The sequence below is a fragment of the Ahaetulla prasina genome, chromosome 2 (assembly GCF_028640845.1).
Source record: "Ahaetulla prasina isolate Xishuangbanna chromosome 2, ASM2864084v1, whole genome shotgun sequence".
NCBI lineage: Eukaryota > Metazoa > Chordata > Lepidosauria > Squamata > Colubridae > Ahaetulla > Ahaetulla prasina.
Genome location: NC_080540.1, coordinates 290545703 through 290564929, shown reverse-complemented (window position 1 = coordinate 290564929; position 19227 = coordinate 290545703). Strand labels below are relative to the sequence as shown.

The window sequence follows — 19227 nt, the reverse complement described above, 5'->3', positions numbered from 1 at the left end:
AGGCCTCAGCTTATATGGGCCTGCAGTACAGGAAGTATGCGGTACAAGTAGTCCTCGACGTACGACCATAATTGAGCCTAACATTTCCTATTGCTTAGTAAAACAGTTGTTAAATGAATTTTATCCCATTTTATGAACTTTCTTATTACGGTTGAATCACTGCAGTTGTTAAGTGAATCCGGCTTCCCATTGATCCGAAGGTGATCACATGATCCTAGGATACTGCAACCCTCATAAATACATGCCAAACATCCAAATTTCGATCACGTGACCGTGGGAATGCTGCAGTGGTCTTTAAGTGCGAAAAATGGCCATCAAAGAGTCACTAAACAAATGGTTTTAAGTCAAGGACTACCTGCATAAGCTAAACTCCCTCATTCCTTATCTCTTCAGGCTGCAAGAGGTATTTGGTCAATATTCACTGATTAACTAACAGGAGGCAGACTTTCTAGTTGAGTGACTTTTCTACAGGTGATTTGACTTGGTGTTTGAATAACCAAAACCAAAATGTTTTTGTTGTTAATGTTTTAATTGACTTCCTATCTGGAGGAAATGACACCTTGCTTTCCACATGAAGCTTAAAATAGCTGTTGGCAAATACGCTTTGTTTGCTATGTTTCCGCAAAAAAAAAAAAAAAGGCATTTTCTAAGCTCCTTCCCGGGGAACCATTTTTCTTCGTTTCCACCTTTGATAACAAGCTTGGCTGAGGTTTCTGAAGGAGAAAAAGAAGCTGGATAAAATTTCTTCCGTCTCCCCCCCTTAATAGTTTACTCAGCCAGGCTTTATTTATGTACTTGTACAAATAAAGGCTTAGATCCCGCCTTTATTTGTACAACCCAGAATGGTCTACACAATGGTTGCCCCTCCTATTTTTCGCACGACAAAGAGGCTGTGAGGTGGGTTTGGCTGAGGGAGAATGACTGGCCCAAAGTCACCCTGTCATCTTGCAGGCCCTCAGGGAAAACTAGAACTCGCCATCGCCCAGTTTCTAGCTCAGCAGCTTCACATATTACACCAACCTGGTTGGCCCATTACTCCATCCTATCCTTCCTCCCTTAAAACAGGAAGAAAACACCTAGAAGGAATGGAGGGAGGGACGAAGGAACGACAGAGAACATAGTGGAGAGGGAATTTTTTTATAATTTATTTATATATTAATACTATAAGATGGGACGCGGTGGCTCAATGGCTAAGACGTTGAGCTTGTCAATCAAAAGGTCGGCAGCTCAGCGGTTCGAATCCCTAGTGCTGCCGTGTAACGGGGTGAGCTCCCGGTACTTGTCCCAGCTTCTGCCAACCTAGCAGTTTTGAAAGCATGTAAAAATGCAAGTAGAAAAAATAGGGATCACCTTTGGTGGGAAGGGAACAGCGTTCCGTGCGCCTTTGGCGTTGAGTCATGCCAGCCACATGACCACGGAGACGTCTTCAGACAGCGCTGGCTCTTCGGCTTTGAAACGGAGATCAGCACCGCCCCCTAGAGTCGGCAACGACTAGCACGTATGTGTGAGGGGAACCTTTACCTTTTTACTATAAGATATAAAAATACAAAAGAAAATAATAGGAAAGATAGGGGAGGGAAAAAGGAAGGGAAAAGCATAGGAAAAGGGGGGGGGAGAAAGAAAAGGTGTTCCAACTTCCAATTCCCTTTGGTGCAGTAGTAATAATATCAATTTCTTACTTTTGCATAATAGTATAAACAAAAATGGGGGTGGGGTGGGGGTTCGTTAGAGAGAGAGAGAGAGAGAGAGAGAGAAAGAAAGAAAGAAAGAAAGAAAGAAAGAAAGAAAGAAAGAAAGAAAGAAAGAAAGAGAAAGAAAAAAGGAGAGGAAGGAAGGAAGGACTACAAACCTGGCACTAGACGCAGCTTCAGAGGGTAATCCAGGGCTGGAAGGAACCTGGAGGTCATCTAGTCCAACCCTGCTCCAGCAGGACATTGTTAGTGAGTTTCTGTCTTTTTTTTTTTTTTTTTTTTTGCATTTATATCCCGCCCTTCTCCGAAGACTCAGGGCGGCTTACACTGTGTTAAGCAATAGTCTTCATCCATTTGTATACTATATACAAAGTCAACTTATTGCCCCCCAACAATCTGGGTCCTCATTTTACCTACCTTATAAAGGATGGAAGGCTGAGTCAACCTTGGGCCTGGTGGGACTTGAACCTGCAATATTGCAAGCAGTTGCTGTTAATAATAGGCTGCATTAGCCTGTTGCGCCACCAGAGGCCCTTTTTTGATCCCGCAGTCACATGGTTACATAGCCACGCCCACCCAGTCACATGACCCACCACCACCAAGCCACGCCCACAGAACCGGTAGGAAAGAAATTTAGATTTCGCTATTGCTGTAACTTTAGGCAAGCTGTGTTCGAGGCGTAGATCTGTCTGAATTCAGAAATACCGTAATAGCTTTCCACCGTTATTCTGAAGCACTTTGTCAACCTTATGAGCATACCCAATACATCTATAAACCAGGTTATGACATATACTGGGCCATGTATAAGTTTTGGCATATCATTTTAACCGCACAATCGTGTCTTATAATGCGGATTTAGGTAATGAACAGTCTTATTTTTTTTTATTTGTGTGGTCTACATGTGCTCTGGTTTCACTTTTTGCTCTTTAAAATGTTTTTATGTGATTTGTTGCTAGTACTTTTTGTTCAGCAAATGTTAAGCCTTCTGTTTCCTTCCTGATGGCTCCAACTTAAAGTCATTGCCAAATTTAGATGCTTTTTACCTTGCCTTCAATTTCTTTCAACCGTAGACCATGCATAGGTCAATTATTCCATTTTTTTGGTCACCTTTGTAGCTAGGCGGTTTTGTATGTCACCTTTGATTCTGCCACATTCAGAATGTTTTCCTGGCAGACCCTTATTAGCATCCTTTCTTTGTTTACCTTTATTTATGGGTAGTCCTAGACTTATAACCATTCATTCAGTGACCAAATTTACAACAGTTGAATAATGGATTGGTACAACAGCCTTGAAAAAAAATGACTTACTACCAGCTCTTGCATCGACAACTGGATTATTGCAATGCTCTCTACATGGGGCTGCCCTTGAGGTGCACCCGGAGGCTACAGTTAGTCCAGAATGCAGCTGCGCGAGTGGTAACGGGAGCCGTTCGTGGCTCCCATGTAACACCACTGCTCCGTAGTCTGCACTGGCTTCCTGTGGTCTTTCGGGTGCGCTTCAAGATTCTGGTTACCACCTTTAAAGCGCTCCATGGCTTAGGACCCGGGTACTTACGAGACCGCCTGCTGCTACCTTATGCCTCCCACCGACCCGTACGCTCTCACAGAGAGGGCCTTCTCAGGGTGCCGTCCGCCAAACAATGTCGGCTGGCGGCCCCCAGGAGTAGGGCCTTCTCTGTGGGAGCACCAACACTCTGGAACGAACTCCCCCCTGGCTTACGTCAAGTGCCTGATCTTCGGACCTTTCGTCGTGAGCTTAAAACATATTTATTCATTCAAGCAGGACTGGCATAAATAGCTGTTTTAAATTGGGGTTTTAATAATATTTTAAATTTTTAAATGTTTTAATAATCGGCCACATAGTAATAGTTCTTTTTAAATTCTTTTAATTGTATATATTCCGTGTTTTATTTTGGCTGTACACCGCCCTGAGTCCTTCGGGAGAAGGGCGGTATAGAAATTTAATAAAATAAAAAAATAAATAAATAAAACTGTTGCAGAATCCCTACCGTCACATGATCAAAATTCAGGCATTTGGCAACCAATATGTATTTACGACAATTGTTCTGTTATGGGATCATGGGATCACACATTTAACATTTTCCTAGTCGGCATCCGACAGGCCAGGTTCATAGGGGAAGCTGAATTCACTTAATGACCATGTGATTCACTTAACAACTGTAATGATTTGCATAAAACTGTGGCAAAAAAGGTCGTAAAATTTGGCAGAAATCACTTAACAACCTGCTTGCTTAGCATCAGAAAATCTGGTCCCAATTTTGGTTGTAAGTCAAGGACTACCTGTAATAATTTATATAAAATTTCATTCTCCATTACTTCACTTGCAACAAATTACACTCACCATTTTCTCTTGATAGATACAAATGATCTGTGTCAATTTTGGGGTGAAAATGCATGCTGAATTGTCATATGCTTTGGGTCTTGTGTTTTAAAGCAGGGGTCTCCAACCTTGGCCGCTTTAAGATTTGTGGACTTCAACTCCCAGAATTCCTCAGCCAGCAAAGCAGTTGCTGACTGATCAGATGGATTCTAGGCAGGTTTGTGGACTTCAATTCCCAGAAATCCCAAAGCTGGCTGAGGAATTCTGGGAGTTGAAGTCCACAAGTCTTAAAGCAGCCAATGTTGGAGATCCCTGTTTTAAAGCATCTAATTCCACGTTTGTCCAATCATTAATGCCTGCTGTGGGATATTGTAAGCATAGATCAGATATTAATGACTTTGATTATATTATCATCATTCAACTTCCTTTTAAAAACTTTTCTAACTTGTTTTACATATTCCATGCGGGTTTTATTTTTTCATTGGTGCATGTAAAATAATTGTTTACTTCTAAAATACCCAAATACTTATAACTTTCCTCCATTGTCAAGGCTTTGTACCAATCCATTATTCAACTTTTTCTTTTTGTAATTGCTAGTGTTGCACATTTGATCAGTTTAAATTCTATTCTCGCCACATCACTAAAGATACCTAAAAGTAACCTTTTTCCATGCTTTTGCACATAGTTTCCTATTATCCATATCCTGAGCAAATGTAAAACGTTTGTCCTTGATTGGATAATCCATAATAGTACTGTTTTATCAATCAACTACTGGGCTTGGATGTTTAAAATTCCCTTTTTCCTATAGACCAATGTCTTTCAAATTTGGTATTTTAAAGACGTGTAGGCTTTGACTCCCAGAATTCCCCAGCTAGAATATTGACTGGAGAATTCTGGGAGTTGAAGTCTGCACATCTTAAATGTTGCCAGGCTTGAAAAATATTACTCTAGAAGGTACAATGAATTTGAGACCAGGTGTTTGTAGACATTATTGGCAAGGATTCTTGTTAAAAGATTGAATGTTGCAGGCAGAAGATTGGTCAAAAATTGCTGAGTGTCGTGTGTGCTTGTGAAATCAGCTTGAGAACTCCTCAAGTAGATAAAATGCAGAATACAGGATAGAGCAGAATACGTCACTTCCCGCCTGGACTGCTGTAACGCTCTCTACAACTGGTCCAGAATGCGGCTGCGCGGGTGATAGAGGGAGCCACTCATGGCTCCCATATAACACCTCTCCTGCGCAGGCTGCACTGGTTGCCGGTGGTCTTCCGGGTGCAATTCAAGGTGTTGGTAACCACCTTTAAAGCGCTCCATGGCTTAGAACCGGGGTACTTACGGGACCACCTGCTGCCACCGGTAGCCTCCCATCGACCGGTGCGCTCCCACACAGAGGGTCTCCTCAGGGTGCCATCAGCCAAACAATGTCGGCTGGCGACCCCCAGGGGGAGAGCTTTCTCTGTGGCGGCTCCTACCCTCTGGAACGAGCTTCCTCCGGGGTTACAAGTCCTTCGGGAGAAGGGCGGTATAAAAATTTAAATAAACTAAAACTAAACTACGATAACTCCCCGACCTCCGGACCTTCCGACGCGAACTCAAGAACCTATTGTTTCATCGCGCAGGGCTGGCCTAATGTGTAATGTGTTGTTTTTAATTGGGGTTTTATTATTTGATTTTAAAGATTCTTAATTGTTAGCCATAATTTAATTAGATTTTTATATTGTTTTTAATTTATTTATGACTATTGTGAATTCTGTTTTTATGCTGGCTGTGAACCGCCCTGAGTCCTTTGGGAGAAGGGCGGTATAGAAATCTAATAAACCTGAACCTGAACCTGAACAGAATAACACAGCTGGAAGGGACTTTAGAGATCTTCTACTCCAACCCCCTCCTCAAGCAGGAGGCCCTGAACCATTCCAGACAAATGGTTGTCCAATCTCATTTTAAAACCTCCATAGTTGAGCACCCACAACTTCTGGACTTGTTTGTTCTCACTGTCAGGAAATTTCTCCTTAGTTCTAGGTTGCTTCTCTCCTTGATTAGTTTCCACCCATTGCTTCATGTCCTGCCCTCAGGTGCTTTGGAGAATAGCTTGACTCCCTCTTCTTTGTGGAAGCCCCTGAGATATTGGAATGCTGCTATCACGTCTCCCCTCGTCCTTCTTTTCATTAGACATCTTATCCGGTTTAAATTCCATAGCTTGTTCGTCCCATTTCAGTTGTCTGTCATCTGTTAAGAGATACACCACAAAGCAACTCACTCTGCCTCTGAAGATGCCAGCCAACAGCTGCTGGCAAAACGTCAGAACAAAAGAAAAACGAGACCACAGCATTCAACCCAACATTGCTTTGTTGTGTGTTTTGTTTTGCTTTTCATGATCAAAAACGCCAGCCTGTATTGAGCCAATCATCTCTTGCAACACTTAATTGAAAGGATTCGTAAAACAGGAATGTCAAATTAATAGATATTCGAGCTAAAATCCAGGAAGTTTATTTTTTCCTATAGTGTTCCAATTCTTCACCTTCCGTTTTTTTTGGGTGGGTTTTTTACCCTTTCTGCTGTTGAGATTATGTTTACTGTTTCCTCAGATTTTTATTTTTATTTGTCTTTCTGAATATATCCATGTGGTCATATAATTCTGGTTTTTTTGGAAGGTTATCCCATTTTTTAAAAAAACATTCCAATATTTCTTCCTTATTTTTGGGAGCCCGCTTGATTTGTATGTTTTCAATTAAGCTTTCTGGAAAAACAAGTGTCCCTTTGTTTGACTGTACCTATTGTTTTTGGAATTGTTTAGCTCTACTTTCATATTGTTCCATTCTGTTAGAAGTGGCTGGTATTCTTTATTTTAATTCTTCCATGACTTCTGCAATTATTTTGCTGTCGGGATTGTCTTGCTTTTTCTCATTTGTGTTTGTTTTCTCATTTTTCCCATTTTTGCTGCTCTAAATTTTATATATTGTGAATATTTTTTTTTTTGAAATTGATTTATTTCATTTTCCAATTTAATTTTCTAGGTTGGCTTCTGAGTTTTAGTTTGGTGGCTTGCTTTTAATTTATAACCTAGTTCTGTTGCTGTTATTTTTGCAAGGCTGTTCATGAGCTGATTCATCCCTTTGATCATTTATGTCACAATTGAGTGGACAACCCTATTTGCACTGTACAAAACTTTTTTAAAATGTTTCTTTTGAATGGATATCAAAGGAGGTAATCTTTTTTCTTACCGTTTCTTTCATGCATTCCAAAACCTTTTTCCTCTTAAGTAACTTTTAATATTCAGACAGCTGTGGTTCTGTTTTATAATCGCGAATTGACAATTCAGAATTTTCACTGGCTGCTTCCAAATGGATGTTTGTATTGACCTTTTTTTTTTCAGTTTCAAAACTTTTTTTTATGGTTTTAATTGATTTTCCAATGTATAGGTAGGTAGTCTTCAACTTACGACAGCAATTGATCCCAACATTTCTGTTGTTAAGTGAGTTTTGCCCTATTTTACGACTTTTCTTATGTCAGTTGTTAAGTGAATCATTGCAGTTATTAAGTTAGTAACATGGGGGTTAAGTGAACCTGGCTTTCCAACTAACGTTGCTGGTCAGAAGGCCGCAAAAGGTGATGATTACATGACCTTGGGACACAGCAACGGTCATAAATATGAACCAGTTGCCAAGCATCTGAATTTTGATGATATGATTATGGGGATGCTGCAAAGGTTGTAACTGTGAAAAATGGTCGTAAGTCATTTTTCTTAGTGTCATTGTAACTTTGAACAGTCGCTAATGAACTATTGTAAGTTGAGGACTACCTGCATTCACTCTGGTGTTTATAAAGATCTTTTCCTGAGCGTGAAATTGCTCTAACCCACAAATTGTTCAGTAATATTTGATTCCAGACAATTCATTTGCTAAATCTGATACTTTTTTTTTTCTGGAAACCCTAAGCCAGGGGTCTGCAAACTTGGCTCTTTTAAGACTTGTGGACTTCAACTCCCAGAGATCCTCAGCCAGCAAAGCTGGCTGAGGAACTCTGGGAGTTGAAGTCCACAAGTCTTAAAAGAGCCAAGTTTGCAGACCCCTGCCCTAAGCTGATGGATTTGACTTTATAAGTTTACAATTTCTTAGGTTTTTTTTTTAAGTGTCCAAGTTTTGCTCTGCAGGTTGCCCAGCAGAGAGAACTGGACCCTGTAACCCATTCTCCACAATTTCAACCAGTGGTGTACTAGAATATCTAGATCTTTTTTACCAATATTCCTGCCAAGCCACATTTTCCCTTCTGTACTTTTTCCTTTTATTTTTCTTACCCAAATACAGAACTTACATTCCTTCTTTTAAACTACCTCTTGCTTTTCAGGCCTCAGAGTTCAGGTTGCAAACATGATCAAGAGCATTTTTAGTCTTTTTTTTTATCTCTTCTAAGATGTTTATCCATCCTTCGTGTTTTACAGGTCGTCCTCGACTTATGACTGTTTAAGTTCAAAGGTTCAAAGTTATAGCAACCTTGAAAAAAGGAACTTACCATCGGGTACTAACACATACGATCATCTCTCATGCACACACACCTACAAACATGGTTGCAATTCAGGTGCATGGCAATCGTTTCACATTTATGACCAATAGCAGTATCCTCCGGTCACATGAATATGTTTGCAACCTTTTTCTTCTAGCACCAAAAAAAATGCCCATTTGGGAAACTGCATTCACTTAACGACTGCCATAAAAACGGAATAAAATCAATTCTGGGTCGATTTATGACTGCAGCAAGTTACGATGGAAATTCTGAGCCCACTTATGATTGTAAATCAAGAATGACATATATATCATCCACAGACCAGATAATCATCTACTCAACCCCTTCATTGAGGTTGCTAATAAAAACGTTAAACACAAAGCTCTCTAACCTTCCGCCCAAATACCGTTCTCCAATTTCATATGATTAATACTCTCAGTTTGGACATTCAGCCAATGATGAATCCGTCTAACGCACAAGTGTTAAACTCGCTGCATCACGTTGCCGTCACGTGACATTTTGCAACGTTTTCCCGCTTCGCAGAGCTGGGGTGGGCGTGGCCTGCGTGTGAGGCATCCAGCCCGCGGGCTGCAAGTTTGACACCGCTGATCTGATGGTATCATTCAGCCTTATTTTATCGTTTTAGTAATGAGGATATCATCAGAAACTTTGTCAAATGCTTTTCATCTTTTTTACAGTTACATTATTTAGCCAGCTCTAAGCCAGCCCTTCTCAGTCTGATTATTTATGGGAGATAATATAAAAAAGCAGTGTTGCTTTTCGAAAACTTTGAGTTCACACACTGCATTTATGGCCTCTCCAGTAGTGAATTATAAGAATTGTGTATGAATTTATAGGAAAGGCACCAGATTAGAAATGGTTGGTTTAAAGCAGCGGTTCTCAACCTGTGGGTCGGGACCCCATTGGGGGTCGAATTATGATTTGCCAGGGGTCGCCTAAGACCATCGGAAATATGGGAAGTATACTTGTGAGTTGAAGAATCGCGCTCCAATGGTTGACTTCACAAGCCAGCTGCAGGCTCTTCAAATCGCTAGCCGAATTCGGCTTCAGGCGTGATCAATTAAAAAAGAGAGAAATCTTTGCTCTGATGTCTCCCTCTCAAGCCAGCTGCAATCACTCCCAATCGCTAGCCTAATCTGGCTTCAGGCGCCATAAACTTAATAGGGGAGGAGTCTCCGCTTTAATGCCTCCGTCCTCAAGGCAATCGCAAGCAGTTCAGATCGCTAGCCAATATGGCTTCAGGCGCAATAAATTCAAAACGAAAATAATTTTACGGTTGGGGGTCGCCACATCGTGGGGAATTGTATTAAAGGGGTCGCAGCACTATAAAGGTTGAGAACCACTGGTTTAAAATATAAGGTGAAGGCTTCCCCTGTCCAGTCGTGTCTGACTTTAGGGGTTAGTGCTCATCTTTGTTTCTTAGCTGAGGGAGCCAGCATTGTCTGAAGATGCTTCCACGGTCATGTAGCCAGCATGATTATATGCCAAGATGCACAGAACACTGTTACCTTCCCACCGAAGTAGTACCTATTTATCTACTTGCATTTGCATGCGTTCGAACTGCTAAGTGGGCAGGACCTGGGGCAAGTAATGGGAGTTCATCCCTGGGCTGCCAGCTTTCCAGCTGACAAGCTCAGCATCTTTAACTGCCCCCCCCTTGGATTAAAATATAATCTGCAGTAATTTAAAAACAGGTGGTGTGTTCCATTCCAGGCTCTCTGCAGAGAGAGTGATGCTGAAGAACCCTATTACAGGAAGTCCGTAGAGAGTCTCAGTCATCCAGGCCATAGTTGTCCCAAAGGTGCCTTTTTGTTCAGGAGCCAACTGGACTTTGTTTTTTCTTTTGAAGACATTTTGCTTCTTCAGCTCTGACAGAATAGTGGGGAATGGAAGGTTTAATATTCCTAGCAGACAGCTGGTCATTTGCATCCTTTTAGAGGGTCATTGAAGTTTTATCTTCAATGGAGGTTTATCTGTGTCTTCGGGGTCACCTGAGTAGTCCTTTTGGTTCCTGTAGTCTGCAATTTTTTCTCTGAAAATCCATTCCTCTCCCACACCATTCAAAGGGTGTTCACCCCAAATTGTATAGCTAAAAATCTGTAGAGTATAATAAATCCTTCCATTCAAAGGAAAAAACAAGAAAGTCCTGTTGCCTCCTGAAAAAGCACCTTTGGGACAGGAAGTTCTCGATTTACAAAAGTTCATTTAGTGACAGTTCAAAGTTACAATGACACTGAGAAAAAGAGATTTATGACCATTTTTCATGCTTACAACCTGCGTAGCATCCCCATGATCATGTGATCAAAATTCAGATGCTTGGCAACTGCTTCATACTTATGACTGTTGCTGTGTCCCAAGGTCATGTGATCACATTTTGCAACCTTTTGCCAAGCAAAGCCAATTGACAAGCGAGATTCACTTAACAACCGTATTACTAATTTATCAACTGCAGTGATTCGCTTAACAACTGTTAAATTCATAAAATGGGGAAAAACTCACTTAACAAATGTCTCACTTAAAAAACAGAAATTCTGGGCTCAATTGTGGTCATAATTTGAGGACTGTCTGTACTCCCAGTTTCAACTTTTATTAGTTCATCATATATAAAATACAAAGTAAAATAAAAATAATGGGAAAATAGGAAATAAAAAAGGGAAGGGGAGAAAGTGATGGGTAAAAGATAACAGAAAAAGAAAAGCATTGATTTCTACTCTTTTTAGCACAGTACCATAAGGTAATACCATACAGTCTCAATTTTTTACTTTTACATGGACTCCAGAGGATGGTAGAGGACAGGAAGGCCTGGAGGAATGTTGTCCATGGGGTCGCGATGGGTCGGACACGGCTTCACAACTAACAACAACAAAAATTTACTATGATTATTATAACCAAAACCCTATCTAATCAGCAGAACCGAAAATCAAACTTTCATTCTTTCTCCATCTCAAACACAAAGTCCAGAAACAATATCCAAGTAGAGACAAAGTTAGTTGTATTCTGTTCTTTTAATTAACCGTCTTTGTTACCTCCATCAGCAGCCAGTCATCCATTGTCGGAATTTAGGTATCTTTCCATAATTGTTACTCCCATAGTTGATAGATTGTACAGCAATTTCTGGTCCTTAACATCTTTTTTCTTTTCCTGGGTTCAAGAAGGATCTTTAGTTTGTTCCAGGAAGAACAAAGATGAAACAATCCAATTTCAGGACCCCATGCCAATCCCAAAAGTTGTTCTTTTCACTTGTGGGAAATGTTGGATTTTTCCACCTGAAAATGCGGTGGGAAAATGCGTCAGAACCACATAGCAATCCGGTTACACTATCAGCCTGCTTCCAGAAAACTGGAGCGGAGAATAACTGAAAGCAGAGGGTTTTTTTAATGTGAGCCACTAATCTTCTTGTTAAGCTACCCACAAAGTTATTATAACTCTATAGCCAACATAATGTGCAGAAATATATTTGGATTTGCATCTGGACCTAGTTCTGTCAGAATTCTCTTCCCAGGAATTGGCCAAGGTACTTGTATGTCATGGAACATTCGTACACATTATAACTGCTGACAAGGTTCAATGACAACATGTTGTGAATCATTCATTCAGCAGCCCGAAAGGGAAGTGTGAAGTCAGTTTTTTTCTGAATTAAAAATAAATAAATACAGAGACTCCGAGCGTGGTTACGGAGATGAGAGCCGGCTTTCACCATGATTCAGAATGACCAACCCCATCCTTGGCTGCACATCCCTACTTATAGATACATGTGGAAGAACTAATGGCCCTGAGTTCATTGGCAGCCCTTGGCGCATGCTCCCAAGCGCGGTGCGCCTTTTGCAAAAACCACAGATCGGAAGTCACTGTATGCCATGGAAAATTGGGGTTAGTTTATCCTTCCTGAGAGCCCCCAGGGGAGTTCGCTCTCTGTCTGATGCTTGGACAGCCCTAGTTTGTTGACTCAGAGGCCTGGCTATGAAGTATTTTGGGGAAATAAAATGAAAGGTAGAGAGGGATGATTCATTGCCCTAGGTCAGAAATGGCTAACCTTTTTGCAGTCGCGTGCCAAAAGCAGGGGGGGAGTGTGGGGGGATTGTGTGCAAGCATGCCCACACCCATAATTCAATGCCCCCCGCCCCGCCCCCCACGTATGTGCATGTGACACACACCCTTTTGGCACGTGATGACATGGTGGGCCCGGTAGGCCTGTTTTTCACCCTCCCCAGGCTCCAGAGGCTTTCTTGGAACCTGGGGAGGGCAAAAACGGCCTTTACCACCACCCTGGAGGCCTTCCGGAGGCTGGAAACAGCGTGCTTTCCGACTTCCGGTGAGCCTGGAAGGCTCGAAAATAAGCAGGCCAGCGTGCGCATGTGTGCTGGAGCTGAGGGAGGGCAACGCTTGCGTGCCCACAGATATGGTGCCATAGGTTCGCCATCATGGCCCTAGGTAAAAGATTCATGAAGGGAAGGAAGGAAGGAAGGAAGGAAGGAAGGAAGGAAGGAAGGAAGGAAGGAAGGAAGGAAGGAAGGAAGGAAGGAAGGAAGGAAATAAATGGACTGGTGGAGTTATTTAAATTCATGGAGGACCAAGTTTGTCCAGATTGGGTGCTCCAACAGTGATTGTGAGCTTAGTTATCTGATTTTAAAGTAGTTGATGGGCCTGTTTATAAACCTTCCACTGAATCTCCAGAATGAGCCAGTCAGGGGCCAAGAAAAGGAGTAACGAAGCTATTTGATGTGCATTTTTTTTAAAGGGATTGTGACAAATAATTGTGTGTTTATTTGATTATGATTCTCTCCTTTGAATTTGCTGCTTGATATTAGCAATCTCCTTTAAAAAAAAACTTTTATAGTTTGGGCCAGTGGTGGGATTCAACCAGTTCGCACCACTTCGGGAGAACCAGTTGTTAACTTTCTGAGCAGTTTGGCAAACAGGTTGTTGGAAGAAATCATTAGGGCAGAGAACCGGTTGTTAAATTACTTGAATCCCGCCACTGGTTTGGACTGTCAGTTGCATGGAAAACCAGTGATCAGAATTTACAATATTTCAAAGATTTTGTTTGCTTGTCTGTTTTGTTTTGTTTTATATTTCACTATGCAATTTTATTCATGTTTACCAGGAAGTCAATCAAATAGGATTTAACTCCCGATAAAGCAAATACAATGGCTATAATTCCAATCCAGCATGATTAATGAGAGAGTTATGAACTCTGTAGTCCAAAATATTTGGAATGCATCAAGTTAACTACTCTTTAAATCCAAAGTTGGCCACCTGATATTTGTTGGCACCACATTTAAGGGATGTGAAGAGCTGGGATGAAGTGGGTGCAGACTTTCTACCTTCATAAGGAGCCCCAGCATTTCTCACGTTTTAAAGATTTTGGGTAGCCCTTTATTTATCTAGACATTGATTCCAAAATTACCTAGTATATTCTTTGCCCGTATTTGAGAACTTGCAAATGCAAGAAATTGGACAGAGTAATGACAGAATGATGGATACGATGGACCTAAAGCTTAATCTGGCAGGGCTAGATTAGATTTTAGGTCTATCTGATCCAGTACAGGTAGTCCTCGACTAACGGCCACAATTGAACCCAAAATTTCTGTTGCTAAGCAAGACGTGTTGAGTTTTACTTCATTTTACGACCGTTCTTGCCACAGTTGTTAAGTGAATCACTGCAGTTGTTAAGTTGGTAACAGAATTGTTAAGTGAATCTGGCTTCCCCATTGACTTTGCTTATCCGAAGGTCACAAAAGCTGATCACGTGACCCCAGGGACTCTGCAACCGTCATAAATATGAGTCAGTTGCCAAGCATCTGAATTTTGATCACATGACCCTGGGGATGCTGCAATGGTCGTAAAGGTGAAAAACGGTCATAAGTCACTCTTTTCAGTGTCGTTGTAACTTTGAACGGTCACTAAATGAACTGTTTTAAGTCAAGGACTACCTGTATTTCTAGAAGTAGTCCTCAACTTACCCCTATTCGTTTAGCAGCCATTCAAAGTTGCAATGGCACTAATACGAGTTAAAACTGGGATTTGGACTTACAACCATCACAGCCTCCCAGTGGTCACTAAACAAATAGCTGTAAGTCAAGGGCTACCTGTATTGTTCCTCAGAAGGATTCACACAGGTATTTTGTGATGCAGGGTGTGCTGCGAGAATGGTGTCCAAGAGGCCTACTTCATGGCCACCTACAGACCGACCACCCAAAGGTGCTTCTCACCCAAGAAGCTTCTTCAGCTCTGAGAAGAGCCGAAGAAGCTTCTTGGATGAGAAGTGAAACGTCTTCAAAGAAAAACCAGGAAGTCCAGTTGCCTCTCGAAAAAGCATTTTTGGGTGCTTTTGTGACCTGGATGACTAATAATCTCCATAGATCAGGGGTGGGTTCTACTTACCTTAACTACCAGTTCGCATTGTGCCCGCACAGGCGCGCGTGGAGCTTCCCGCCGGTTTTAACTACTGGTTCTATAGAATCGGTCCGAACCGGGGACAACCCACCACTGCCATAGACATGCAGACAGGCACCCCTGTTGACGCTCTTGGTTTGGCTTTGCAGGAAACAAAGGACTCCTGGGGGAAACAAGCCACAACAGCACTCAGAAAATCAGCAAGGCACCACCAAGCACAACAAAGAACACCAGAAACCTTCACAAGGAGGAGGCCAAGCGCCACACCCCTCGGGGCGATGTGGCCACCACGGCTACAGCCAGAACCGGCGGTGGCATCACAACCAGAAACACTCTCCCAATGACAAAGAGACGCACCGAAACGCCAAAGAGACCGAGAATCTGAAAATAGAGGATACCTCGGTCTGCACGGTGCACATCCCTCTGGAGATGCACCGCAACAACGATGGCACCGAGAGGCCCTCGCCGCAGTACCTCCAGGATCCCGAAAGCAAACGGAAGGACAACCTCCACGAACGGAAAAACGAGAGGCCCAAAGTTAACTTGCTGCAGTCTTCCAAGGACAGGCTACGCCGGAGGCTAAAAGAGAAGGTAGCTGCTTTTGTTTCTCAAGTCACTTCTTCTTCTTTTTTAATACAACTTTATTAAATTTCAGAAGGAATTAAGATGCACGCTAACTGCCAAAAAGGAGAAGGAGAAAATTCAAAAGGAGATAAAAGTTAAAAAGTGGGAGGGGGGGGAAAAGGAGAAAAGTAGGGAAAGGCATTCAACTTTTCTCAGTACACATATATAATATCTAAATTAAGCCTAATATAACCAATAACTAACTTCAAATTTAGAAACCTCTACAATATTTCTATAGTCTTTAACAAATCCAGTCATCCAATCATTCATTCAGAAATATCTGTCCATCATTATCAAAGCCAGTGGTTAAGGCACCAGGCTAGAAAGTGGGAGACTGTGAGTTCTAATCCTACTTTAGGCATCAATCCCATTTGGGTGACTGTGGGCCAGTCGCTGGGAGATGGTGAGTTCCAGTCCCACCTTAAGCACAAAAGCTAGGTGGGTGACTTTGGACCAATCACCAGGAGACTTAGTTCTATCCCAATTTAGCCATGAAAGCTGGATGGATGACTGGGCCAATCACTGAGAGAGTTTTAAGTTCTAGTCCCGCCTTAGCCATGATAACCAGCTGGGTGACTTTGATCCAGTTACTTTCTCTCAATCCAGCTCACCTCACAGTGTTGTGGGGGAAATAGGAGGAAGGAGATATGTTCACTGCCTTGAATTACTTATAAAAACTAATAAAGGCAGGATATAAATAAAAACTAATAAACCAGATTGCAAAAATAATCTCTAGTTTAAAAATCAACCTAAACAAAATCTTAAATCGAGCATAGTAATCCATTTCCACATCTCTTGTTAATTCATTTTTTCCAATCCACTTTTTTGTTACTAGTTTTTTACGTTTATTTCATCTGCATATATTATATTTCCTCGTTAATATGGCCCTAAAAAAGAAAGAAAAAACCCCCCATATTTCCGCCATTCTATTGATCCATCACAAGGGGGAGGGCAGGGGACCCAATCTGAAAACAGACATTCAATCTTGTTTTCCTCACTTGCTTCTTGAGCCACCAAAGCATCAGACATTTGCAAGTTTCTTGTGTTAGGGAGTTGCGCTAACCTTGTTTCTGAGGATTTGTGACCAAGATGTCACTGGAACAAAATGTTGAGGCCTTTAATAAGAGTTTTGATAGGGTTTAAGGCATCCATTTTGCCTTTAAATGGGGAAAAAATAGGGGAGGGAGGGCTGACACAAATGAGTGCTTTAAATTTATACAATAAGTTCAGTTCTCTGGAGTCATCTGTGTATGATTCCCTTATATGAACACTTTTTTTATTTCCAGCACAAGCTGCCTCTCTTATCTGTATTTAAATCCAGATGCACGAAATTAATCAGCAGAATTGAGATGCATTTGTTATGTTGTATATTGCTTATCTATTTATTAAACAAATTTATATAGCTGTGCCCAACTCACACACAGTTACTCTGGGTAATGTACAACATTAAAAGTCAACAGTTAAAAAATAGTTTAACCGACCCACTGCCCACCCCATGGTGGCAACAAGAGAATCAGGCAAGCTACTTAATTGGCTCCATATGGGGTCTCTGACCAAACAGTTTCTTCAAGAGTTTGCAGAAAGCAACAGGTTGGGGCTGATCTTATCTCTGGGGGAATGATTCTAAAGGGAGGGAGCCACCACAGAGAAGACCCTTTCATGGCGTTATCATAGGGAAATCAGAAAGAAAAGTGGGAAACCAGAAAGAAAAGTGGAATATAAATTTTTATTTTATTTTATTTATAATTTAATTTCTATACCGCCCTTCTCCCGAAGGACTCAGCCATATTAAAACACAAATATAAATAACAAATTTAAAAAGAATTAAAAACAAATATTTAATAGGCCAAATCAACTAAAACGGTCATAGACTGACATAAAACCCCTTTAAAATTACAATTAAAATACACTTAGGCTAGTCCCGCACAATGAAATAATAAAGTCTTCAGTTCATGTTTGAAGGTCTGGAGGTCGGGGAGTTGGCGTAACCCCGGAGGCAGCTCATTCCAAAGGGCCGGTGCTGCCACAGAGAAGGCTCTCCCCCTGGGGGCCGCCAACCGACATTGTTTGGTCGATGGCACCCTGAGAAGGCCCACTCTGTGGGAGCGCACAGGTCGTTGGGAGGCTATCGGTGGCAGAAGGCGGTCTCGTAGATAACCCGGTCCTAAGCCATGGAGCGCTTTAAAGGTGGTCACTAACACCTTGAATTGCACCCGGAAGGCTACCGGCAGCCAGTGCAGGCCACGCAGGATAGGTGTTATATGGGAGCAACGCGGTGCCCCCTCTATCACCCGCGCAGCCGCATTCTGGACTAGCCGGAGCCTCCTGGTGCTCTTCAAGGGGAGCCCCATGTAGAGAGCATTGCAATAGTCCAGGCGGGAAGTAACGAGGGCGTGAGTGACCGTGCGTAAATGATTACAAATATATTGTTATTGCTATTGTCAACTTTACATAAACTATTGCTCTTTAGCTTTATTTTGTCTTGAAAAAGTCATGTTTAATGTCCCTGTTGAATTTCTCTTCTGCTTCAGCAAAACCAGTGCAATGTCCTGTAATACCATGTTCTGCCTCTAGGTGTCACTCTATCATGTTCTGCCTCTAGGTGTCACTCTATATTATTTGTTGCTATTGCTTTCTATTGATCAGAGCTAATCTTAGTTTTGACCCAAATAATCTCACTTCCACATTCAAGAAAGTCCCCATTTGAAACAGTGTCCTGGGGATCATTCATGAATCTTAGCAAACCAACTATAGCCCATTTATTTCTTGTGCCAACTAACCTGAAGCCAGCCAGCTAATTAAAATTAGAATGCAATTTTACCTCCAACATTGGAGGGGACTTTAATTATTTATCATACCATGGAATGAGTAATTCAATGAAGATAAATTTCATCACATAATTCATCATGAAAATGATGAGGAGAAATTCAGTGGGCATGGCTTCAGTATTACAGATGTCGGTATTTTTTTAGGATTATTCATTCCTTTAATTGCTTCCTGCTATAGGGGCATTAAAAGTGCAGAGTTTCTGCCCAAATAACAGAACCTTTTTTGCACTCCAAGGTCTGTGAACAGTTTTTTAGGGGATGTGGTTATCTCCATTTCCAGAGCACAGAATTTAAAGAAACAAGATAAGTACTTTTTTCCGAAGGATCTTGGAATTCGTTGGTTAAAAATATACGGGTAGTCTTCAACCTACGACCACAATTGAGCCCAAAATTTCTTTTGCTAAGCAAGACATTTATTAAGTGAATTTTGCCCCATTTTTACGACCTTTCTTGACACATTTGTTAAGTGAATCACTGCAGTTGTTAAGTTAGTAACGTCCTTAATTGAATCTGGCTTCCCCATTGACTTTGCTTGTGGGAAGGTTGCAAAAGTTGATCCCGTGACCCCGGGACACTGCGACCGTCATAAATATGAGTCAGTAGCTAAGCATCTAAATTTTGAACATATGTCCATGGGGATGCTGCAATGGTCGTAAACGTGAAAAACGGTCATAAGACACTTTTTTCAGTGCCATTGTAACTTAGAATGGTCACTAAATGAACTGTTTTAAGTTAAGGATTACCTGTAGGTCAGCTGAAGAATTTGAAAGGTACCATTTAGATTGATTCTGGAATTCTATGGAGATGTAGCACTATTTGAGTCGAGA

At 41.5% G+C, this 19227-nt stretch overlaps 1 protein-coding gene across 4 annotated transcripts in view; it reads left to right on the top strand.

Annotated features, from left to right (window-relative positions):
- Window positions 1–19227, top strand: part of CTIF (cap binding complex dependent translation initiation factor) — a 198640-nt gene that overhangs the window by 120554 nt on the left and 58859 nt on the right. For all 4 annotated transcript variants that reach the window (XM_058171012.1, XM_058171010.1, XM_058171009.1 and 1 more), the window contains exon 8: window positions 15098–15539. In XM_058171012.1, coding sequence (XP_058026995.1) covers window positions 15098–15539 — 442 coding nt within the window. The remainder of the gene's footprint in view (window positions 1–15097; window positions 15540–19227) is intronic.